The sequence below is a fragment of the Tamandua tetradactyla genome, chromosome 3 (genome assembly GCF_023851605.1).
Source record: "Tamandua tetradactyla isolate mTamTet1 chromosome 3, mTamTet1.pri, whole genome shotgun sequence".
Classification (NCBI taxonomy): domain Eukaryota; kingdom Metazoa; phylum Chordata; class Mammalia; order Pilosa; family Myrmecophagidae; genus Tamandua; species Tamandua tetradactyla.
Window position 1 is genome coordinate 8,948,249 of NC_135329.1, and position 26,533 is coordinate 8,974,781.

At 37.8% G+C, this 26,533-nt stretch overlaps 1 protein-coding gene and 1 long non-coding RNA gene across 10 annotated transcripts in view; one reads left to right on the forward strand and one right to left on the reverse strand.

The window, feature by feature from the left end:
- The window catches only part of LOC143676964 (uncharacterized), a 58,143-nt gene extending 45,087 nt beyond the window's left edge, over positions 1–13,056 (forward strand). The window contains exons 3-4 of the long non-coding RNA XR_013172328.1: positions 11,110–11,145; positions 11,918–13,056. This is a non-coding gene — a long non-coding RNA (uncharacterized LOC143676964). The remainder of the gene's footprint in view (positions 1–11,109; positions 11,146–11,917) is intronic.
- The window catches only part of DTNB (dystrobrevin beta), a 445,692-nt gene that overhangs the window by 105,928 nt on the left and 313,231 nt on the right, over positions 1–26,533 (reverse strand). For 6 of the 9 annotated variants that reach the window (XM_077152323.1, XM_077152320.1, XM_077152319.1 and 3 more), the window contains exons 10-11: positions 25,249–25,326; positions 1,599–1,688 (exon numbers count right to left, since the gene is read on the reverse strand). In XM_077152323.1, the coding sequence (XP_077008438.1) occupies positions 1,599–1,688; positions 25,249–25,326 (168 nt within the window). The remainder of the gene's footprint in view (positions 1–1,598; positions 1,689–25,248; positions 25,327–26,533) is intronic. The other 3 variants (XM_077152325.1, XM_077152328.1, XM_077152324.1) reach the window with 2 other exon arrangements.

A 26,533-nucleotide genomic window follows, 5' to 3' on the forward strand; every position in this document is an offset into this window, starting at 1 on the left:
AGAGTTGCAGTACTCACCCATTCCTTGTGTTCTCCCAAGACTACTGACCACCAGTTCTTGTTCAGAGACTCTAGTCCCTAAGCCAAGCGATCTGAAGACTTGATCAAACCTATCACAAACCTTTGTGCACTGCAAATGTCAGGTAGCAGTCTCTGGTCAAAATTCTTTACCATAGAAGCTTTTAATTACCATGCACAATTTCCTTTACTGATAATAAGTAAATTGTTCTGCCAAGGTGAAAAAACAATTCCTTGAGACCAAGGAGCTGCGTTGGAATCCCCCAAAACCAACTGTTGGATGAGGAGACACTATTTGTGGTTCAGTGTACAGTTACCAGCCCCTTCCTTCTCTCCTACAGGATGCACTGTACATCAAATGCACTTGGGAAGTAGGAAGAACTCTACAGTTTCTCTAGGATATAGGTAAATGTCCAAAAATAATGGCACTCTGTTCCTACTGAAAAAATCATGGGAAATGGTATGAAGTATAATATTAAAAATAGTCCTTTTCATATATATTTTTTCACATTATTATTTATTCTCCTGCTACCTAGCAAAGAGGAGCGAAGTTAAATGACCTTCTCAAGGAGCCATGGCATGCTGCCCACCATCTTAGAAGGCAAAACTAAGATAAAAATTGAAGGCTCTGGCCTCTGTTATGTGTCTGGTTTATTAGTTATGTTTATCTCTTTAGGAGTAAGTTCAAAACAGTGTTTTACAAGTTGTTTGGCATTGTGACTCTTCTTTGTTGGGAGAGGGAGGGGAGGAATGGCTTTTGATGATTCCAACTTTACCCATCATTCTCCTTGAAGAATGATAGCGCCTTTGGGTCTGCCTGAATATAATAGCACTTTGCTTGGTATTAACTGTTTTAATGATTAATTTTGTTAGAGTAAATGGTAATCAAACATTTTTTTTAACCCAATGCACTAAGGAATCAGTCATGTTCCCATATTAACAGAAAGTCACTATCACAATAGGTTTAAGGGAAAGGGATAAGTGGGGTTATTAACATATATATAATTACTATAATACAAGGATGTACATATCCTTGTACTTTTAGAAAAAGTGTCTCAGGTTATACCAATCTAACATGACTATTGAGAATCCCTGGTTTACAAAATCAACAATGATAGAATTCTGGGAATAAATAAAAAATGGTAGAGATTAAGAGGTTATTAGCAAAACCTTCCAATCAGACAAAGTGAGATATTTGTGTGCTGACTTACACTAATTGAATGTCACTAGAAAGATCATATTATTTAGGTACAAATAAACAATAAGAGATTACAGCAAACACCACTGTGAAAGTTATATCCATGGGATTGCATCTGTCTCAGAGGTTGTCACTTTAAGTATAATTTGTAAGGAGTGGACCTCACTTTAAAGGAGAATTCCTGACTATGTTTAGGTAAGTGCCATGCTTGGCAAGGCTCCTTCCCGTTTAGAAGCCACTGCTTTAGCAATTAATTAAACTCTGCCAAATACGGCTGGTAGCTTCTCAAGACAAACCCCACATGTGGAGCTTTTTCCAGGTGGCAACCCTGAATAGCATGGCTCTCCCTCCCCCATCAGCCCTGCTGCTGCTCTACCACTAACCATGTGCAGTGCTGCAGTCGTGCCACATAGGAGGCTATCAGCGCATGCTCGTCGGCCAAGAGACTGGGCATATCCTGGCTATAGTGTAACCTGGGAACAATGGAGGCAAGGACAGCAAGCAAAGCGTGACACAAACACACACAGAAGAAGAAATGAACATGGATTAAAAACAAAAATGGTAAGTCATGGTAAGGAACACAATAAAAAACCACAATGCAAATGGAACCAGATTAACGGTGTTTCACCACGGAGAATACATCTCAAAAATCCTTGGAACGAAGGCAGTCCTTTGGGAGCTACAGTCCTCAAGAAGAGCACCAACACGGAGTCTCCAGGGGAGCCTTGCTCACCCATCTTGACCAAGTTCTGGGCCCTGCCTGTGATGGATACAGCTTTCAGGGAATGGAATCTGGAGAGAAAATGAGGTTGAGATGGAGTGGGGCTCTTTGTCTACTTTGAAGCTTTCAGGGTTACCTCATATTACTAGCTAAACCTTTATATTTCTATAAGGATATCTTCCATTTTAGCATCAGTCTATTTTCTCCCATAAAATTGACACTTAAATCAAACTTGTTAGAATGGTACCTAACTGTAAGACTACACTGTGTATATTCTGAGTGAGGATCTCTCTTACAGATAAGTAGAAGATCCTCAAAGATAGGGTCTTTTTTGTTTTTTTAAGCTTTTTACTCTAGAAATGTTAAAACATGCACAGGAAAAGAGTAATCTAATGACCACTCCTCATGTCTCCATCCCTCATGTATCCATAAAATCACTGTTCCCCAAATTTTGTGCTGGTGGGAATGGCTAGAGCAAATGCCAGATAATTTATTAACTTCAGTATGTATTTCTATGACAGAGAAAAAAATCTATATAACCTCAGTGCTATTATCACCTAACAAAACTGACAAAAATTCCTTAACGTTCTAGTCCATCTGCAAATTTCCTCAAATCCTCAAAAATGTCCTTTTACAATTAAACTCAAGATCCAAATAAGGTCCAAACATTCAATGTGGTTGATAGGCTTTTTTATATTTGTATTTGATGGTTATGTTTCTGTTTTTAATCTGTAACAGTTTGCCCTCTACTTTCTTCCATGTTATTTACCTACAAAGAAACCAAGTCATTTATCTTGTAGAACCTCCTACATTCTGGATTTGATTGATCACTTTCTTCTGATGCCATTTAACTTGCTTCTCGATCTTCTGTGGTTAGCTCTAGAGGCTTAATTTGATTTAACACCTTGTTTTTGATTTTTGGGAAGGGGAAAGAGTACATTACAGGTAGTATGACATACTTCTTATACATCACAGTAGGAGGCACATAATGTAATGTGATATAAATATGGATCAGTTGGCTTACATGCTAATGGTTACATGCCTCCATTATAAAGTCTCTGATAAACTCGTCACCTAATGGTTTTAGCATTCACTAGAGAGTCCTGCCTAGATTTATTATTTCATTAGAGGCTGCAAAGTGTTAATTTTTTTATTTTATCATCCTTTCTCCATTTATTAATTTCCTCTATTTGTTTATCTTGAAATACTGCTCATTCAGGAGAAGTAAAGCAAATATTTGATAATTCCCATTATTTAATAAAATTCAGAACAATACCTTAGTGCCCTAGAAACCTCCCATAGTGACCAAGGCATTTCCTTTTTTAGTGTCATTATGAACACACAGATTTTTATGTATATGGTGTGCTTCAATTCACTGCAACCATTATTCCTGATGATCAAATTATACTGTCTTTAGCTAGTGGTAGCCCCTTAAGTATTTTCCATTGTTTTTTTTTCACTTGATCATAGACCTTAGTAGCTTCCTTGCTTTCTGGCACAATAAGATGTCCCAGGCTAATCGTGTACATGTATTCTATCCCAGACCTGGGACAAACCATTTTTCCAAGGACCCCTGGTTTCCTTCACTTAGAAATAGCATTGAGAGACCACAACCAGGCCACCAGGGTGCTTGTTCCTGAGTTGTCTCTGCTTCTACACCTTTTCAGTGGAGAAAGCTAGGAGCTTCGTCTATTCTGGAAGAAATAAAAAATAAGTCTTTTAGCCTTTTCAAAGAAGTCATTTCATTTTCTTCAGGCTTGCTTTTTTCTTGATAAGTCACTCGTTATTCTTATCTTTGTTCCTTGTATGTAACATGCTTTTTAATTTCTCTAACTGCTTTAATATTTTCTCTTTATCACTGGTTTTCAGCAATTTGATTATAATGTGTCTTGGTGTTATTTTCTCTGGTGCTCTTGCTTAGAATATGTAAAGCTTCTTATATCTGTGGGTTTAGAGTTTACTTCAAATTTGGAAAATGTAATATATTATATATTCTGTTAGACTGCTTGACACTGTCTCACAGGTCAGTGAGGCCCTATTCATTTTTTCAGCCATTTTTCTCTCTGTGCTTCATTTTAGATAGTTTGTATTACCATGTCTTTAAGTCTTTAAGTTGCTATATGCTTTAAGTCATTAAGTTGCTGTGTCTTTAAGTCTTTAAGTCGCACTTTTCTTTGGCAATTCTGATCTACTGTTAAGCTCTTTCATAGACTTTTACTTCAGATATTATTTTTCTCAACTATAGAAGTTCCATTTATTTTATTTTATTTTTTTATTATTATTTTTTCTTTGTATGCTGTTGGCAGGGCCACATTCCATTCTTTTTCCATGTGAGTATCCCCTTATTGCAGCACCATTTGTTGAATTTTTGTTTTTGTTTTTCACTTGTTTGCTTGCTGCTTGTTTGTTTATTTTTGGGAAGTGCCTGGGCCAGGAATCGAACCTGGGTTTCCCGCATGGCAGGCTGGAATTCTATCACTGAACTATCCTCGCACCCACCCCACATTTATTTTATTTATTCATTTTAAACTTTTATTTTGAAATAAATTCAAACTTATAGGAAAGTTGCAAAACTAATACAGGAACAATACACAGAACTCCAATATGTACCCCCCTCCTCAGATATACAGATTTACCATTATTAACGTTTTGCCACATTTTTTATGTCTATCTATCCATCGATCCATATTCTAAACAATTGAAAGTAGGTTGTATGCATTACACTCCTCTAATGCTTAATACTTCCATGTATATTTCCTGAGAATAAGGACACTCACTTATGTTACCACCTTAAATTAAGTACAGCTGTCAAGTTCAAGAAATTTAACATCGATATAAACCATACAGGCCATATTCCAAAGTTTTCCAATTGTACCTCTAATGTCCTTTACAGCATTTTCTCCTTCAATACTAGATCTAGTCCAGGATCATGTATTGCATTTAACTGCCATTGAATCTTTAGTCTCTCTTTACTAACTTTAATTTTATTTATTTAAAGTTTATCTTTATAATTAAATTTTAATTAAGTTTTAAAATTTTAATTTTAAATTAAAATACATTTTATTTTAAATAAATATATTTAAATTTTAAATTTTTAAATTTTTATTGAAGTAGAATCTGTAAGCAAAAAGTTTTGATTATATCTCTATTCACCTCCTTTTCATATCTTCCAGTTCTCTCCTCTTTGTATTTGCAGTTTTCTTTATTTTATTTATAGTTATCACAGCTGTTTTCAAGTCCATATCTGCTAACTTCCTTATTTCTGGACCTGTTTCTACTGGCTAATTTTTCACCTAGTTTCAAGTCATTCTTTCTTGCTTCTTTTTCTTCTGTCTTCTAATTTTAAAATTTGATGATGGATATTGTGAATATTGTGTTGTTGAGTATCTAGATTTTGTTGTCTTGTTGTGGATTAGCTTGAGCCTCTTGAGGCTCATGTTTTCTCTTCAGTTTAATAGCGCAGATATAAGAAAACCTTTATCTAGGGGTATTTTTGCCCTGTTCCTAAGGTATGGCCTTTCTGGGTTTTACTGAATGTCCCAAGTGTTCAGTAATGTCTCTACTCTGGCTAGTTGGAGCTTGCACATCTCCTACCCCTGTGTGGGATCAGGTAGTTGTTTCACTTTCAGCTCCCCACATTTGTTCTTTCCCAGGTAATTGTCTTTTCCCAGTCTTGTGAAGTCTCATTCTATGCAAATGCCCCTTCACTTTCAGCCACAAGATGTAAGCTAGAGGTCCAGATAAAGCTGAACGGAATGTCAAAGAACAGATACACAACAAATTCATCCAGCAAGAAAACCCTAGATAAAAGAAGTGAAAGCAATCTGCAGAATAAACTAATTAAGGTAATTAAATGCCTAGATGCCAGCAAAAAATAACAAATCACACTAGGAAAATTGAAGATATGGCCCAGTCAAAGGAACAAACCAACAATTCAAATGACATACAGGAGCTGAAACAATTAATTCAGAATGTACGGACAGACATGGAAAACCTCATCAAAAACCAATTGAGGGAGGATATAAAGAAGGCAAGGAATGAACAAAAAGAAGAAATTGAAAGTCTGAAAAAGCAAATCACAAGAACTTATGGGAATGAAAGGCAAGGTAAAAGAGATGAAAAAAACAATGCAAACCTACAGTGGTAGATTTCGAGAGACAGAACATAGGATTAGTGAACTGGAAGACAGAACATCTGAAATCTGGCAAGAAAAAGAAAATATAGGGAAAAAAATGGAAAAATATGAGCAAGGACTCAGGGAATTGAAAGACAATATGAAGCGCACAAATATACGTGTTGTGGATATCCCAAAAGGAGAAGAGAAGGGAAAAGGAGGAGAAAAACGAATGGAGGAAATTATCACTGAAAATTTCCCAACTCTTATGAAAGACTTAAAATTACAGATCCAAGAAGTGCAGCGTGCCCCAAAGAGAATAGATCCAAATAGACATACTCCAACATTTACTAATCAGGTGTCAGAGGTTAAAGAGAAAGAGAGAATCTCGAAAGCAGCAAGAGAAAAGCAATCCATCACATACAAGGGAAGCCCAATAAGACTATGCACAGATCTCTCAGCAGAAACCATGGAGGCAAGAAGACAGTGGGATAATATATTTAAATTATTAAAAGAGAAAATCCGCCAACCAAGAATTCTATATCCAGCAAAATTGTCCTTCAAAAATGAGGGAGAAATTAAAACATTTTCAGATAAAAATCCCTGAGAGAATTTGTGACCAAGAGACCAGCTCTCCAAGAAATACTAAAGGGAGCACTAGAGACAGATACGAAGACAGAAGAGAGAGGTGTGGAGAACAGTGTAGAAAGGAAGACTATGAGTAAAGGTAAAAAGAAGGAAAATTAGATATGACATATAAAATCCAGAAGGCAAAACAGTAGAAGAAAGTACTACCTGTGCAGTAATAACACTAAATATTAATGGATTAAACTCTCCAATCAAAAGACATAGTCTGGCAGAATATATTAAAAAACAGGACCCATCTATATGCTGTCTCTACTCAAAGGACACAAGGCCAAGGACACAAATGGACATTTACACACCAATGTTTATAGTAGCATTATTTACAATTACCAAGAGCTGGAAGCAGCCAAAATGTCCATCAACAGATGGTTGGCTAAACAAACTGTGGCATTTACATAAGATGGAATATTATGCAGCTGTAAGACAGAATAAAGTTATGAAGTATGTAACAACATGAATGGACCTTAAGGACATTCTGATGAGTGTGATTAGCCAGAAACAAAAGGACAAATACTGTATGGTCTCACTGATATGAACTGACATTAGGGAATAAACTTGGACTATTTCATTGGTAACAGAGACCATTAGGAGATAGAAATAGGGTAAGATATTGGGTAATTGGAGCTGAAGGGATACAGATTGTGCAACAGGACTGAATATAAAAACTCAGAAATGGACAGCACAATACTACCTAACTGTAATACAATTATGTTAAAACACTGAATGAAGCTGCATATGAGAATGATAGAGGGAGGAGGTCTGGGGCATAAATGAAATCACAAAGAAAGAGGATAAAGATTGAGATGGTATAATCTAGGAATGCCTAGAGCATATAATGATAGTGACTAAATGTACAAATTTAAAAAATGTTTTTGCATGAGGAAGAACAAAAGAATGTCATTACTGCAGGGTGCTGAAAATAGATGGTAATTCATATTTTAAAATTTAAACTAATGTATGAGACTAAAGCAAAAAATGTTTATTTGGTACAAATTTATACTTTGACTAGTGCATCTCCTAATATAACTTATGTAGATAGTTGGTTGAACACCTTAAGTACATAGAACTTTGTATAGGACCTGAGATTTTGTTGGTTTGTCCAGGTGATGCCCTGATGAATCCCAGAGTGACCTGATCAGTGAGTGGAAAAGTATTTGCAAAGTTCCCTTCGGGGAATGGTGAGAACGGGGGCAAACTCAACTTCCCCAAGTTGAATTCTTGATATTCTCACAAGCAGTGTGGGCAATCAAAGCTATAGGCTGAGCCTCCAGTCTTGGGGTTTGTTCATATGAAACTTAACCCCACAGGGGATAGGTCAAGCCCACTTAAAATTAGGCCTAAGAGTCACCCCCTAAAGAACCTCTTTTGTTGCTCAGATATGGCCTCTGTCTCCAGCCAACACAACAAGCAAACTCACCACCCTCCCCCTGTCTACATGGGACATGACTCCCAGGGGTGTGGATCTTCCTCGCAACATGGGACAGAAATCCCGGAATGAGCTGAGATTCAGCATCAAGGGATTGAGAAAAACTCTAGAATGAGCTAAGACTTAGCATCAAGGGATTCAGAAAACCTTCTCGGCCAAAAGGGGGAAGAGTGAAATGAGACAAAGTTGTCAATGGCTGAGAGATTCCAAACAGAGTTGAAAGGTTATCCTGGAGGTTATTCTAATCATTAAGTAGGTATCACCTTGTTAACCAAGATGTAATGGAGAGGCTGGAGGGAACTGCCTGAAAATGTAGAGCTATGTTCCAGTAGCTGTGTTCCTTGATGATGATTGTATAATGATATAGCTTTCACAATGTGACTGTGTGGTTGTGAAAACCTTGTGTCTGATGCTTTTATCTACCTTGTCAACAGATGAGTAGAACATATGGAATAAAAATAAATAATAGGGGGAACAAATGTTAAAATAAATTTAGAGTGAAATGCTAGTGATCAATGAAAGGGAGGGGTAAGAGGTATGGTAGGTATAGTCTTTTTTTTCTGTTTTCATTTTATTTCTTTTTCTATTGTCTTTTTATTTCTTTTTCTGAATTGATGCAAATGTTCTGGGAAATGATCATGATGATGAATATGTAACTGTGTGATAATATTGTGAATTGCTGAGTGTATGTGTTGGGAATGTTTGTGTTTCTTTCTTGTAATTTTTTAAATTAATAACAAATTTTAAAAAAAGGAAGAAAAAAGAATGTTCATGTTTGTATGTTGCTATGTTTTGTCAATAAAAATTTTTTAAAAATTGAAAAAAAAATCTACCACATGTAAGATCTAGTTTATATAGGCTTGGGGGATTCAATTATATAAGGTCAATAAGGCAAGTGGTACATAGACTGTAGTAGTCATTATCAGCAAAGTGCCTGTTAGCCTACCAGAGCCCTTTATACATGTTCTTTTGCTGATTTCCAGAACAATCTATTGTAATTTTCACACTTCTACATCTACAGCTCTAACTGCTCCTCTGAATTCCAGCATCAAGTATGTAATTAAATATTCAACATCTCCTCTTGGCTGCCCTTTTCTTACACCCCACATCCAATCCATTAGCAGATTCCTTTGGCACTACTTTCCATAACATATTTCCAAACCAGCCACTTCTCATCCTCTCTACTGCTGTCTATTTCTCATCTCAGCTTTCTCACTGTGTCTCACTTACAGTTATCCAACAGCCTTGCTTTTTTTTTTTGACTCTTGTCTCCTACAGTTAGCTTGGTAAATGTAGTGATTTTTAAAAAAGTAAATCAGTTTTGGGGTGGTGAAAATGTTCTAAAATTGATTGTGGTGATGGTTGTACAACTCTATGAATATACTAAAAGCCAATGTATTGTACCCTTTAAGTAGGTAAAGTGTATGGTGTATGGATTATGCCTCAGTGATTCTGTTTAAAAAAATCAAGGATTTTGATTAGCAATTGTGAAACGACTCTACATGTATGCTGGTTCTGAACAAGCAGGTAAATTGATGGTGGATGATGGGAGCCAAGTTTCTCATTGCTGGAGACAGAGGTTACAGGTAGCCAAGGGGGAAGAGTAGAGTGAGTCAAGTGGCCTTGACAGAGTTGGATATTCAGTATCACTCATATAGTTTAATATAGGTACAGATGGACAGACAGAGAAATAATTATAGACATGTATGCTTATGTCAGCTAGCACATTCATTTGTGTCCTGGGCCTGTCTGCTGAGAGGGACTAGAAGCAATGACACTCAGTATCAACAAACATACCCAGAGTGCAGATATCCATTGCTAATACCATTAGTGAATTGGCTCAGTCCAGGGCTGGGCCAGGGAATACACAAAATGGGGCCTGGACATGTTGTAATGCCAGAAAGGAAGGAAGGACCCAGAAAACAAACTGATGGGGTAAGTCAAAGGGACCCAGGAGCCCCTGAAAGTGCTTTTGATGGCCAAGGATGGAGCAATTTGAACCAGAAATTAAGTAAGGGAGTAATAGATGATAACCCAAAGTGTAAAATAAATACCCAAATAAATGACTGAAGACACAAATAAATGGAAGAAAAGACACAAATCTTCCTGACAGATATTCCCCAAAATGTACAGATACTTATTTTTCTAGGAGTAGTTTAATCCACATCCTCTTCTTCCCTTCTCCCCCAAGTGTGGGCTGAGCTTATCGATTCACTTCCAGAGAACAGAGCTGGGAAAAGGGGAAAGTAACTGCACAGGGAAGAAACACTGCCTTGGCCACGTGGCCAAGACTAACGTCATCCATGGTAAATCATGTGACTATTTTCCCCCAAAACCTATACTTGCAAATTACTCATGAAGGACATTCTACAAAATACTTGATTAGGATTCCTCAAAGCTTTCAAGGTCATGAAAAACGAAGGCAGACAAGGAAAAACAAAGAAACTGACACAGACCAGAGGAACCTAAGGCGGTATGATGAGAAAACATAATGAACAGAAAAATGATGTTAGTGGAAAAAATGATGAAATCTGAGTAAAGTTTGCAGTTTAGTTAATGGTAATGCACCAGTGATGGTTTCTTAGTTATGACAAACGACTATAATGCAAGATGGTAACATTAGGGGAAACTGGTGAAGGGTGTATGGAAACTTATATTACACTTGCAGTTTTCTTAAATTTTAAATTATTCTAAAATAAAAATTTTATCAAAAAAATTTTTTAAACAAATCAGATCCTATCAACTCTACGTGATCTGGCCCCTAACTCCCTCTCTTGTCTAGTTTCCTCCTGCTCGTCCACACCGACTATTATTCCAAGAAAACACAAAGTTCACTGCTGCCACAGAGCCTTTGCACTTGCTGATCTTAGTCTTCCCTAAGATCCTAGTAGGGCTTTCTTAATCCTATCATCTAGGTTCCTGATGAAATGCCACTTTTTCAGAATCCTTTCTTGACCAACCTATTTTCTTTTTCTTTTACATGGGCAGGCACCAGGAATTGAACCCAGGTCTCCGGCGTGGCAGGTGAGAACTCTGCCTGCTGAGCCACTGTGGCCCTGACCAACCTATCTTAAATCTAAAACCCTGTATGTACCCTATTCACTCTCAAATCCCCTCCCAAGCTTTATTTTCCTCTATTTACCACCATTCTTTATTATATTATAAAAGTATTTGTTTTCTGTCTTCTCCATGAAAGCAGGGACTTCATCTTTACACAGCTAATTTTTCACTTCATAAAGCAGTTCCTGGCACGTATTAGGTGCTCAGCAAATGTGAATTAATGAATTACTTCTAAAGATGAAGTAATTAGGCATAAAGAACTCTTATAGCAGGTGAGTGACAGCACCGGACCCTGAACCCAGATCTATGTGACTTTAGAGTTTATGCTTTCTCCACAGCACCAAGCTGTCTTTCTAGGTGAACCGGAGTTGACAACAGTGAATGTAAGCAATCTGGAGAGTGAAAAAGAGGGAAGGGGGTATCCTGAAGCTGAATTCCTCTGAGAAGGAAGTCCTTGGCTGAGGCAGTTGCGAATACATGTGCACAGTCAGTACTTTATGGCTGCAACTTGGAAACCCATCTACACTGGGAAATACACAATCTAAGGCAGAAGGTTTAGATTGACTCCTCATTTCTGTCCTTCAACTGACAGGGAGGGTTGAGTAAGATTTTCTCATGGCATCTCAGTTTTTATATTTTTAAAATAAGTGAAAATACAGAATTTGAGATTCTTACAAAGCATTGTTACAATGGAATTTAAGATAATAATTCACTTCCCAACTCTATTTCTACTCAGTGCCAGCCATTCTGGTGACCACTGCTTTGAAGTGTCAAGATTGAAGGGGTGACCCAAGAGAACCTCTTCTGTTGCTGAGATGTGGCCTCTCTCTCCAGCCAACACAACAAGCAAACTCACCACCCTCCCCTTGTCTGCGTGGGACATGACTCCCGGGGGTGTGGACTTTCCTGGCCAAGTGGGACAGAAATCCTAGAATGAGCTGAGACTCAGCATCAAGAGATTGAGAAAACCTTCTCAACCAAAAGCGGGAAGAGTGAAATGAGACAAAATAAAGCATCAATGGCTATGAGATTCCAAAGAGAGTCGAAAAGTTATCCTGGAGGTTATTCTTATGCATTAAATAGGTATCACCTTGTTAGTCAAGACATAATGGAGAGGTTGGAGGGAACTGGCCGAAAATGTAGAGCTGTGTTCCAGTAGCCATGTTTCTTGAAGATGATTGTATAACAATATAGCTTTTGCAGTGTGACTGTGAAAACCTTATGTCTGATGCTCCTTTTATCTACCTTATCAACAGACGAGTAAAAAACATATGGAATAAAAATAAATAAGGGGAACAAATGTTAAAATAAATTTAGATTGAAATGCTAGTAAGCAATGAAAGGGAGGGGTAAAGGGTATGGTATGTATGAATTTTTTTCTGTTTTCTTTTTATTTCTTTTTCTGAATAGATGCAAATGTTCCAAGAAATGATCATGATGATGAATATGCAACTGTGTGATGATATTGTGAATTACTGATTATATATGTAGAATGGAATGATCAAAAGTTAAGAATGTTTGCATTTGTTTGGTGTTTTTTGGTATTTAAAAAAAAATTAAAAATTAAAAAAAAAAAGATTGACGGGGTGACTTCTGAAGAAGGCTAAATGCTCTACAGAGTTATGTCAAATGCTCTCTAATACAGGGGTGGCGCTCCAGAAGGGCAATTAAACAATTTACATTATCTTCCTCTGGGGAGCTGGTCCTTCTCTCACTTCCCAATCACCAGCTGTTCCCTGAATAAAAGCATCTACTACAGTCTTATAGTTCCTGGAAATTCACACACTCAGCCACATCCAGCCTAGCCACTACCAAGCCCTTGAGTGTGTTGGAATGAACTATGAAAATTCATCTCCATATGTAATATTCTAAACTTCAGAGGGGCAGAAATTTGTATTTTGATTGTTGCTACTGTAGTAATCAGAGGAAAACACTGATAATGAAATAGATATAAAGGCCTTCTAAACCTGCTATAAACATAATATCATTATCTTTCCACGTTGAGTCTAATAATGAACCACATAATGCTGATCTCTAAGGTACCTTTTATCAGCTCTGAAATTCTATGACTATAAATAATAACAGTTTGTCTTTGGAGCTACATTTCATCCTTTTTAAAAATTGTGGTAATACATATATATAAAGTCTGCCATTTTAACTATTTTTGTGTACAGTTCAGTGGCACTAATTACTTTTACAATATTGACACCTCATCTTATTAACATCTTTATTCTACACCCAAGAAGAGCTGAAATGCTTGTTTCCTCAAAAGGCCAGATAGTAAATATTTTAAGCTTTGCAGGCCATGGATCTTTTCTGCAAATACTCAATTCTACCACTGTTGTAAAAACAGCCACAGACTGCCACGTGGTGGCTGGGGGGAAGTACTCTGATGCCTCTGTGCCATAGTGATATCTGAGAGGAGTTCAGGAATCTTTGTCTTTCATTCCAGAATTAAGGACATTTGGAGAAATGTCAGTTCTTTTGTCACAGTTGGAGAAATGTGTGGTGGGACCATCAGAGGGGTAGGAAGGCACACAGAAAACTTAGTAAGTTCAGTAAGAAAACCCTTATGTGGAATATAGGATATAGGATACAAGACGTAGGATAGAGGATAGGGATTAGCATTAGCACTGAAAGCAGCACATATAGAGTAGAGCTCTCTAGAAGACAACAGCTTTGGCTCACAGTATGCCAAGCTGTCCTTTAGAATATAAACAGATATTCATATATAAACATTCATTCACTAATATGTAGTAAATGTATTAGCTGGTTTTCAAATGTCTGAGAGACTCTTAGATCTATAGGGCAAGAAATTCCATTATTTTCTAATGTGGTTTTCTGGCACATCATAAGTAATTCTGATAACCATTAAGTTCATTTTCTTCTTTTTTACTTTTTAGGGAGGAAGGGAAGGAAAGACAGAGAAGGAAGGAAGGATGGGAGGAAGAAAGGGAAACATTTTTTTAAAACATTTTCTTGTTTTATTATATTTTGTTTGTTTGTTTGTTTTTTTTTTTACATGGGCTGGGGCTGGGAATCGAACCGGGGTCCTCTGGCACGGCAGGCAAGCACTCTTGCCCGCTGAGCCACCGCGGCCCGCCCAAGTTCATTTTCTTAACCATTAAGTTCATTTTCTACTCTGCTGCTAAAAGAAAACACAGTATCAAAGCATTAGCATGGAAGAGATGGATCTACAGAAGGTAAAAATATTCATCCCCTCTAGTTTATATCTTCTCAAAAGTCTATAATCTACAAAGAAGGAAAAGGCGTGGGGGAAAAACACTAAACCATTCATGCCTCACAGTTTTCAGATTTATGCAACCAATTCTGTAAAGGGGAAACAGTTTGTGCCCTTGCTGTATTACAAGCGGATGAAGAAAAACAAGGCTGTTCAATGAAGATCTATGAGAGAGAGAGACAAACTCAATGATGTGCAAATTACTCTGCAGACTCCCTAGCAGGTACCACCAGATTATGGAGAGAATGAAGTAGTTAAGTAACATTTGGAGAGTTTTTCAACGCCATTTCCCTTTACAGTAGATATCTAACCAGGAGTCTCATCTTCATGAAATTGTGAGCCAATAATCTTTCCTAAACTTGCCATTCAAAAGGCAAATTTGCCAAACGACCTCTTTCCCAATCTGAAGTGGACCAAAAATCTTTATCAAGTAGAAATCATAATGAAAGAGAAAACATAACTAGTTCCTTCCTCTTTCTTCCTCATCTCTACCTATCTGTATTTCCTCTAGGTAAATAAGCCACTATCAATCAATAGTTGGGCTTAATATACAAAACACTCCGGTTACTAGTTACATTTTCTACCAGCTAGTTATGTGAAATACAGTAACAGCTTTCTTCTTCCTCTTTATTTCTTGGCCCTGAATGAAATAAGGAGACAGTGTTACGGTATTTGCTTGAAATAACTGGAAAAGAAGCTCCCTTTCCTAGAAGAAGTACTGATTAATAGGCAAGCAGCAGAAAGAAGATTTGGAGAGAAGGAATTAGTTTCTGAATAATGTCTGGTGAGTCTCCACCCTCAAGAAGATTATAGTCTAGACAGGAACTTGACAAACAGGCAATTGCAATTCAATGATATATATAAGATCAGAGAGGGAGAACATTTACTCTAGCTTTAGGATGTTAGGGAAGTCTTTCTGAAAGAGATGAGGGTAAGTCAGGAGGAAGAATTAAATAAAGGAAGAGGGGGACAAGGGGAAAAACGATGGGAAGGCATGCTAGGCAGAAGCAGCATATGTGAAACCTAGAAGAGGAACTGGAAATGATTCAAGTAATTGAATTTAGATGCCTAGTAGAGAGAATGGGATAAAACACAGCTGGAGAGACAAGCAGGGGTCAGCTCATAAATGGCCTCGTAAGCCACACTGTGGAATTCAGACTTTATCTTACAGACTTGTGCTGCCACTAGCCACATTCGGCTTTTTAAATTAAAATGAACTGAAAGTAAATTTAAAAAGTAAAGTAGACTATTCTGTCCCGGGGTTTAGTGGATTTGGGGGTCCTTGTCAAAAATCAGATGACAATAGATTTGAGGATCTACTTCTGAACTCTCGATTCAATTTCATTGATCAATATGTTTATCTTCGTGCCAGTACCATGCTGTTTTGACCACTGTGGCTTTATAATAAGCTTCGAAGTCAGGAAGAGCAAGACCTCCCACTTCATTCTTCTTTCTCAGGATATTTTGGCTATTCGTGACCCCTTTCCATGTCAAATAAATTTGATACCTAACTTTTCCAATTCCACAAAGTAGGCTGTTAGAATTTTGATTGGTACTGCATTTAATCTGTGATCAATTTGGGTAGAACTGACCTTAATGACATTCAGTATTCCTATCCATGAATACAGAATGTCTTTCTACCTATTTAGGTCTTCTTTGATTTCTTGTAAGCACTGTTTAATAGTTTCCTGAGTACACGTCCTTTACATTCTTGGTTAAGTTTATTCCTAGGTACTTGATTCTTTAAATTGCTATTGTGAATGGATTTTTTTTTCTTAATTGCCTCCCCAGTTAGCTCATTCCTAGTGCCCAGAAACATGACTGATTTTTGCATGTTGATCTTGTATCCCACTAGCTTGAATTTGTTTATTAGCTCAAGTAGCTTTGTTGTAGATTTCTTGGGATATTCCAAATATAGGATCACGTAATCTACAAGTTGAGTTTTACTTCTTTCTTTCCAATATGATTGCCTTTCATTTCATTTTCTTGCCTAACTGCTCTAGCTAATCTTCCAGCACAGTTGAGTAACAGTGGGCATTCCTGTTTCTGATCTTCGAGAGAAAGCCTTCTATCTCTCACTGTTGAGTATGATTTTAGCTGTGGGTTTTTCATACATGCCACTGATCATGTTGAAGAAGTTTTCTTCAATTTCTACCTTTTGAAGTGTTTTTTTTTCTTCAAGAAAGGATGCTGAATGTTGCTGAATGCCTTGCCAGCATCAATCGAGATGATCACGTGATTTTTTCCCCTTTGATTTGTTAATGTGGTGTATTACATTAATTAATTTTCTTGTGTTGAACCACCCTTGCTGCCTGGAATAAACCCCAGTTGATTGTGGTGTATAATTCTTTACCCATGCCATTGGATTTGATTTGCAAGTATTTCACTGAAAATTTTTGCATCTGTCTTCATTAGGGAGATTAGCCTGTAGTTCTTCTTTCTTATAGTATCTTTATTAGGTTTTGGTATATTAGAGTGATATTAGCTTCATAGAATGAGTTATGTAGTATTCCCTTTTCTTCAATTTTTTGAAGAGTTTGAGCAGACTGGTATTAATTCCTTTGGAATGCTTGATAGAATTCCCCTGTGAAACCACTTGGGCCTGGGCTTTTCTTTGTAGGGAGGTTTTTGATGACTGAATTTCTTTACTTGTGATTGATTTGTTCTTCTATTTCTTCTTGAGTCAGAATAGGATGTTTGTGTGTTTCCATGAAATTGTCCATTTCATCTAAGTTGACTAGTTTGTTGGTATACAGTTGTATGCAGTATCCTCTTATGATCTTTATTTTTTTGGCATCCATGGGAATGATCTCTCTCATTTCTGATTTTATTTATTTTCCTCTTCTCTCTTTTTAACTTTTTCAGTCTAGCTAAGGGTTTGTCAATCTTGTTGATCTTCCCAAAGAACCAACTTTTTGTTCTATTGATTCTATTGGTTTTTTTGTTCTCCAATTCATGTATTTCAGCTTTAATCTTTATTTTTTTACTACTTGCTTTAAGGTTAGTTTGCTGTTCTATGTCTAGTTTCTTCATTTGGTCAGTTAGGCCTTTGATTTTAGCTCTTTCTTCCTTCTTCTTCTTCTTTTTTTAAACATAGGCAGGCACTAGGAATTGAACCTGGGTCTCCGGCATGGCAGGCGAGAACTTGGCCACTGAGCCACCATGGTCCACCCTTTCTTCCTTTTTAATGTAAGTATTTAGAACTATAAATTTCCCTCTCAGCACTGTCTTCACTGTATCCCATAAGTTGTAATACTATGTATTCTCAGTTTCATTTGTTTTTCAGATACATACTTATTTCATTTGCAAAGTCTTCTTTGACCCACTGATTGCTTATGAGTAACTTGTTTAATCTCCATATGTTTGTGAAAGTTATGGTTATTCAGTGTTTATTGATTTCCAACTTCATTTCACTGTGAACAGAGAATGTGCTTTGAATAATTTCAACCTTTTAAAAATTATTAAGATCTGTTTTGAGCACCAGCATATGATCTATCCTGGAGAATTTCCATGAGCACTTGAGAATAATGTATATCTGGTGTTCTGGGGTAGAACAATCCATTTTTGCCTACAAATCTATTTCATTTATCATATTATTTAGGTTCACTATTTCCTTTTTGATCTTCTTCCTCTTCTTGTATTTTGATCAAAGGTACCTTAACTCAAGCCAGGAAGGAACCTGGAAAATCATTCACTCTCTTCTTCAGCCCTCCACATTCTTTCTTTACTCCCAGTATCCCACAGGCATCTCGATCTGAACATGACAATTCTGAACTTGTGATCTTTCTCCCCAACCTTTTCCTTCTTTGCTTCTGCTTTGTGGACTGCCTGCAGTGGATATGGTCTTGTTTACATTCAGGATGTCAAGGCTGAGTCTGATGAGAGGAGGAAACTAACTATTAATTATTATACTTGTGTCAGCTTCAATTTTTCAAATTAGAGTTCTTAAGTATGGACTTGGAAAGACTCAAGTTTTCTGTTTGTACTGACCTGAATTAGAATTGGTGAAGGGTTTCCCTCTAAATGCTTGAATGGAAATGGAATTTAATCCCAACCCAGAAGCAGTTAAAAACTGGCAGGCTGCCCAGATATTTAGATGGACTCTGGACACCTGCCAGCACCGAGGGCTCTAGAGTTCCACTGGATTAAGTGTTAATTTTTAATTGCTCTGCATTTTTGTCTTTTAAAGAGAGACTGGAGAAAAAAAAATAATTCCTGTGTTGACTTGGAAAAATTCTCCTAAAGAATCCACACAAAGCTAGTTTTCACGATTATGAGAAAGTCTTCATTAATTCTTGCTTTTTAGCCAAAATCTATTTTTCTCATTTCACTGTATGAAAGAGAATCAGTGGAGTAGGCCCAAGAATAGATAGTTTCTAGCTTGACCAATTTCGGTTTGCTTCCTTTCTCAGTTTCTCCAACCTCTCTTGTTTTTAGTCTTAAAAAACACAGCAGATTCTGGCTCTTGTCATTTTTCTGTTGTTTGTAGATAAGCCCTTTACCTTGGCACCCAATCAGAAAACCATTTTAATACTACTATAGTACAACTCATTTCTTTACTTGGTCATCTTTCTACAGCTCAGAAATAATATTTATATAGTGTCATCTTCTGGCCTTTAAAAACTGGCTTTCCTTCTTGTAACTTTAATAGTTAAAAAGGTCCAACTGATGAACTTTGGCCCTTACTTAAGATCTCTAAAAATCAGAGACCACTCAGAATTGATGGCCTAATATTTATCTGTTGCCACCCAAATATTGCATTATATCCCAACATGATACATCTTTATAAATGGAACAAAACAGAATATAAAGCATTATTTAACTCCTGAGAGAAATATTAAAACTGTGATTGTAGGGATAAAACAGAGCCTCCAAAAAAAACCAAAACAAAACAGATTCTCCTGAAATAAATAATTCTTGCAAATAGAGATGCAATGCAATAAACTCACAGATCTATAGTCAGTTGATTTTCAGGGAGTCCTCTCTGCTCCCCCCAACAGAGGCCTAGAGCTATGTCTCCTCAGCACCTCTACCTTCTCTGGGGAATAACAGGTTCCATCTTTTGGAGAAAAGTCCCCCACCCATTCATTTATGTTATTCTAGGAGGGGCCACAAAACAAAATACCATGGATAGGTAATATGATCCAAGTGGACTCAGAACTTTCACTGGGAGTTCTCAAATGGGAACTATGAGAAGAAGGGCAATCCCTCCAGGTTAGTGAGGTTATGAAATGTGAACGCACAGGGCTTGTGGCCAAATCCCTGACTGTGGGGAAAAGCTGGTTATATTGGGAGAGAATAAAGACATCTAAGGACCTAAAGGAGCTGGAGTCCTCCTAGCTCTGCTCATCCCTGGGGCCCAGTCACATACAACCCTGCTCTTAGCACAATTTGGTTATGAACACAATCAAACAAAAAATCTTCTTTTTACCCTTAAGTTAATTCAAAAAGCTTCAGCCACTGCCAAGAATTCTGACTAAAACAGAAACTGACACCAGAGGTGGGGTGTAACACTGAAACTAGCTGAGTCAAGTTAAGGTGAAGATGGTAGTACAACTCTCTCCATCCCACAGTGTTAATACCCCAGTCTCTGCTATCTGGTTAGAGCGCTAAGCAATTGGTTCAACTACAGCCTCCAGAATCCTGGGAGGCTGGAGTTTCAGGCACCTTGAAAGGAAAACATAAGAAAATGTATTAGTGAGATTTCTTGAAGTATTCAGTATGATGTTACAAGAGAGAGAGACGGGCTGTTTGAAAGCTGTCAAACAGGGCAGACAGTCTTATTAAAGAAATTCCTTAGCCAGTTGTTTCACACGATCAAGGTGAGAGAATCAAGGTGATTAGGTTTTATGTGGGTAATACTGTTGCAGAAACTCCAAACTAAACCTCAGATCTTTGGTTAGCATGGGATAGGGGTAGCACCCAATTACATAAAAGAGCTGGACTCAAATGTTTCCTATAAGACTATCCACAAGTCTTTCTGATGTCGATTTCTCTAGCATCACCATTTTCAGAGCTCTCTAATTCCTCAGCCATGCTAGGGTTGGTTTTCTTCTGGACTTCTCTCATTGCCAGGTTTTAGTTTTTTCCAATCTGGTAAATCAGTTACCACACATTCATCTGCTTTGCAGCTTCCAATATTTTATTTCTATTAAATCCTCTTCCATTTTTCTTTGTTCTTACAGGCCTGTGCCTTTAAACAAAAATTTCTTTACTGTCATTTTAGTGGCATTTCAGAAGGAAACATGAACAAATAAGTCTTAACATGAATTCATCTGTTACTTTCCTCTTTCCCCTTCTCTAAATGAGACTTTGCTAATCGCAATTTTCCTATAGGTGTGTGAGTGCTTAAAATTTATCATTTGGTCCAGGGTTAATGAGTCCCAAAAGACATACCTGTACCTGATCCAGACAAATGGATAGTGCCAGATATCTTGGACCAAGTGCTCACTGCAGGAGGTGGATAAGACTCCTGGGAAGGGTGCAAGTGCTTTTGCAGTTGTGTAAGGGAGAGTTGCATTATATGAAGAAGGAAGATTCTGGAAGTGGAACTATGTATGGGAAAGTGTGTGCAAATGTGTACTGGGCAGCAAAGGTTGTCTAGCAAGGACCTCTATGATTTTCCTTTCCCTGGGCTCTCTCTTCTTTCCCAGACAGTAGAACCTTCTTTTGAGAAATGCTTCTCCCTCTCTTTGGAGGTTTTAGGTCTAATGGGGATGGCCAATCAAATACACGCAGGTATGGGCACTGACAGTATTCAAGGTAGTAAGAATTTGAATTTTTCCAACTGAAACCTCTGGAGTGGCAAAGCTGTGAGATGTGTTTCTGCAGCCATCTCAGTATTTAGAAGGAGCTTCTCTGCAGAGCAAGGGAATGAAGATGGCGTACTAAGAGAAGCCAGGATGGAGGTCATCTTGGTGGCACTCCAGTTGTTCTTGTGATCCTTTTACATCTCTGTACTTCCTTTTGTGCTTCTGTTCACATTGAGCTTGTGCCTTTTTTTTTTTTTGCATGGGTAGGCACGGGAAATCGACCCCGGGGCCTCCGGCATAACAGGCAAGAATTCTGCCTGCTGAGCCACTGCAGTCCGCCCTGTGTGTACCTTTTAAAGCTAGGTTTTAATAACCTGACATTAAAAGAGCTGCAACTGATATAATAACCAAATTACAAAGCAAAGAGCTGTACATTGAAGGTTTTGGTTATGGCCATATTTATACGAAATTCCCATAGAATTGTAAAAGTGTAAAGATTCATAAATATTTAAAGCCAAAGATTTAAAAGCCATTAAAAAATCCAAAGTATTAGCATATTGGTCTGAAAACAAGGTGCAACTTAGAATAGTAGAAGATAACGAACATGAAAACACGGTTTGTATTCTGAAACTTGGGGAAGAAGCAAGTCTATGAAAAAAATAGATGGAGGAGGAGGATTTTAAGCCTCCATTTTAAAGTTTCACAATTTTTTTGGTTCATTTTAAAATGTATTTTTTTTTAACCTTTTAAAATTGTATAATATAACATATATATAAAGCAAAGAAAGAAAAAAGCAATAGCTGTCAAAGTACTCTTCAACATGTAGTTACAGGACAGATCCCAGAGTTTGTCATGGGCTACCATACCATCCTCTCATATTTTTCCTTCTAGCTGCTCCAGAAAATTGGAGGCTTCAACGAATACATGTTTTTTTTACCATCACAATCGACATTTTTTTCTTTCTTTGAAAAATAACATATATATTAAAAAGGAATAAATTTCAAAGCACAGCACAACAATTTGTTTTGATTCTTTTAAAAGCAAGCAAATTTCAAGAAATTATTTACTTAGTTTAAGGTCTAAGCCTAGATAAACATCTATTATTTTAGCCCAGAAGACAAAATTTCTTTTCCATTATAGAAATATTAATGTGGAAATATTAAAAAAATATTATACAGGGCAGATCCCTAGAGTAGAATCTCTGAGGAACATAACTGAGAGTATCTCACATGACAGCCAGTTTCTCTGCCATTTGTAATGATTTCTTCTATAAATATTAAGTTTCTGTTGCATTTGAGGCCATCGTTTACCTTGACTAATATTGCCCTTGTGGTCATCACTATTTTTACATGCACTGCCTTGTGAAAAAGGAGCTTTTACACTGGGGCTTTTAAATTTTTCCTGCATTTTTATTACTGTCCATATTCTTCTGGTTCAGTGATTTATGCTTCATATTGAGTTCTTAAAGAAGCCGCTTAATCTCTGAAGAGCAGCTCCAACCCCCTTGACGATTCCCTGCCTCAGCAGAGCAAGGCTGCTGGGCTCCTGGCTCTCAGCAGACTCTGGAGGCCCCGGGCTGCCCACATCCAGGAGAGGAAAGGAAAACTGATGAGTCCTCAAGGAAGTCAACAGAATACTATCTGGAAATTTATACTGTTTGGTAACTTAGGCCATCAAAAGCCTAGAAATTGTATAAGTAATACCTCCAAGTTATAATATCTCACACCAAACAGAATGAAATCTCCTAAAATTCCAAGGCCTGTGTGTCCTGGGCAGGGGCACGTGCTCCCGTGCAGCCTTCACTCAAGCAACCACTGCTTGCCCCGCCAGCTACAGAGCCAGCGCCCTCTCCCTCTACGCAGGCGTGGGGCTCCCTCTGCTCTGCCCGCAGGCCCCGTTTAGTCAGTGCTGACACCGCCAGGATTGGCTAACACCATCCCGACCCAGGTGCTGGCTGAAATGCTGACCTTAAAATAAAATCTGTCTGGACTAATACTATATATCTGCAGCAGCTTTCAGAAATGATGGACATTATGTGACTGGCAATTGCAGCTGGATACTTACTATTAAGCCTGGGGCTTATGCAGCAACATCAAGCCTATGGGTTCTTCTACATGTTTGGCTGTGACTATATTCCCCTAAGTCACTTCTATCAGTCTTCCAAACAAAACACGGTCCAGAAAGACACACTCTTCTAACAGCTACATCTAGCCGTGGTCACTGAAAGCAGCACATCTTACATAAGGTGCCCCTTGTCACCTGCCTTTCAGACCCCTCTGGCACTCAACAGTGAGTGACAAAACTAGTAAATGAAGAGAACACAGAGAAAGCAAACTACCACTTAGTAGATGCATTCCTAAAATTGACATCGACCCTATGAGTTAAGTTCTTTCAAAAATCTACTTTGTCTTCCTGGTTTCGAAATGGAAAAATTCCTGAGTTGATATTTAGTTTCTGGGTCTGGTCTAAATGCTATACATGTTTAAAACAAAAACAGAAGAACTAAGGGCAGTAAAGGTCTTTGTAATGGCTAGGTAGGTGGGAGAGGTTTGAGTGCTCTGTATTCTTGCAGAAGTTTTGTGTTCCTGCCTGAAAGGACGCTATTCTTAAAGCATTCCCTTTTTCTTCCAGCACTGTCCTCTCACTCCAGTGTGTTACTTCCTTAATAATAATAAAAACTTAAACCTTCACAGAGAGCCCACTGTCTTGTCCCCATTTTATAGGCAAAAACTGAGTGTAAGAAATTTGCTCAAGGTCAGGGGAGGGCAGGGATTCAAACGCAGAGGTTGTGGCTCCGAAGTTTATGCTTTTACATACACTATACTTCTTAATCTTGCTCAAAAGAAGGGCTTGCTGGTCCCCTCCTAGAAGTGTTCCAACAACCTGGCCAGCATCTTGAGTCCCTATATACATAATGTCTTATCAGCTCACTCTGATTTATTAAATCCCCAAAATCCTCTATTCCAGGGTGGCCCTACAGTTTACTTCTTAGCTTCCTTCTAAGGCTATCTCCCAAACTTGCTTGATGCTGAGAATCATCTGGATTTTTGCTGGAAACAGCTTCTCAGGATCCTACCCTGGGAGATTCTAATTTATTGGTCTGAAATGGTCACAGGTGATTCTTCTCATCAGCCACATTTGGAAAACACTGCAGCAAGAGTTTTAGCCAATGGGGGAAAAACATAGTTGGTCTTAAGGTAGGTCAAGGTATTATTAAACAGACACTTCTATATCTGAATTAAACCAGAGTAATCATAATCAGTACATATGTCACAAAGTGGGGTTTTTCAGGAAGAACTTGGGGGGTGGGGAGGAATTTCTTTGTTGCTTTTTCCCTTTTGAGTGATGACTGTTAGAAAGAATTCTTTAATGGTTGTGCCCTTGAGGGAGTTTCTGCCTTGCTCTGGTTATGGAACAGCTTAAATCAAATAGAAAGTAAACCATTTTATACAGTTCTTTTAAGTTCTGCCTAAGGGAATTCTGGAGAAGAGTAAGTTAAATAAAGAGGAGAAAGGAGTACACAGTTCTAGTTCCTTGAAGGACCCTACAGGAAATTTCTTGTATAACTAAGAGAGGGGCTAAGGCTTTCAACATAAATGTTTATGAATCATATACAGAATGATCTGGGATAGTATTTTATAAGAGATTAATTCAATACATAGTCTAATCAGAAAGCAGAAATGATCCCTGACACTGAAAGAACTCAAATGCAAAATTGTTAAAACTTATGCTTGCCAAAATATTGTTTAATGTTAAAAAAAAAAAAAAGTCTCAAACATGCCTAAACTACTTCAACACCAGGTTCACTGCTTGTTACAAATGAAAAGTTTCCACCATGGCAGCATTCAAAAAAACACTCCTTCAATTGTTGTATTTATGAGTCAGTAAGAAAAAAAAGACGATAAAAACAGAAAATAATACTACAAGACAGTAAAAGGAGGTGAAAGAAAACCAGCCCTTCCCACCCTGTGAATGTTCTGCTTCCTGGGCCCTCTGTCCTGAGGGGAACATTACAAAGCAGTGGTGAAGGCCTCTACCCAGCTCTGAGCAGCGGCCCAGGCATGGCCCCTGTACCTCTTGGTGGGGGTGGGCACTCCGGAGGACACGTGGCTCATCATGGTGTCATTCATATTGGTCAGGGGGCGAGGAGGACTGAAAGAAAAGACATGTACACTACATTAATAACTACCAACATGACTAGGGGAAACAAATGAGAGAGTGAGAAGATGAAACAAAACAACTATCATTCCTGATAAGTACAGTGGGACCCAAAGGGCAAGGGGGCAGGGGGCATACTTCAAGCCTCGGTAACTTCCACGAGAGAGGGGTGCTCGCTCACAAAGCTGCAGGCCCGCAGAGCCTGTGCTAGCCCAGGAGAGGTGATGGATTATAGGCCCGGTGCTATCAGGTGGAACTTCGTGGCTGTGGCTTTGTTGTTTCAGCACACAAAATCTGAATCTCTACATTTCAAGTACATGATTTCTAAGTATTAGGAGTTTATGGCATATTACAAAAGTCACAGCATCAAGATGCATGCTTTTCCTGAGATTTGGTCCCTCTCAGATTTAGATTGCCTACTTTTTTATTAAAACAATTAAATACTAAACTCAAAACTGGAGCAAACTTTTATTAATCCTTATTAATTCTTTATTAGAATCTTATCAATGAATCCAGAATTCATATGTGTATCATGCTGCCTTTTATAACCTTACCAAAGTTTAAATGTGAAGGCAAGCACTTCTGGTAACTTGTCTTTAGTTGCTGGTTTTCTGGACTCCAGGTTTATTTCTCCTTCTTGGGAGAGTCCTAAATGAATGAATTCAAACTTCACAAAAGGAATTTATTATTTTGCCTTTTGGCCATTCTTCAACCCCTCCTATCAGCTTCAGCTACAAAGGGTTTCTGTCTTGCACTTGGAACATGACTATTGCTAAATATTCCTCCTGGGAAATTTCTCACTTCCTCTCCTAAACTTCTTGAAAGAGATTCTTTTCAGAAAAATTTGCCCATTTAAAAACAGAAAAGTAAAGCAGAAAAATCCTCTCAAATTTAAGTGCCCAGGAGTTGTCTATTGGTTTCTCCTTATCTTTAAGAGTGAGATTAATTATGTAAAATGTTTTGGCACAGGCCTCCTTAGCAAGTCTTGGTGAATATTAAGGGATCATAGCCTTCACTATTGTGCAGGTCTCACAGTATACTGAAATATAAGCTTAGGGGAAAATTTCCAGGGAGGGCCAAGGAACCTAGCAGAGAGATTATAGAGGGATGGCTCTATCTATTGATCACCTAACAATCTACCTCTCTCTCCATCTATATATCTATCCACTTCTTAAATTTAGCAATTTCATTTCTGGGCAGG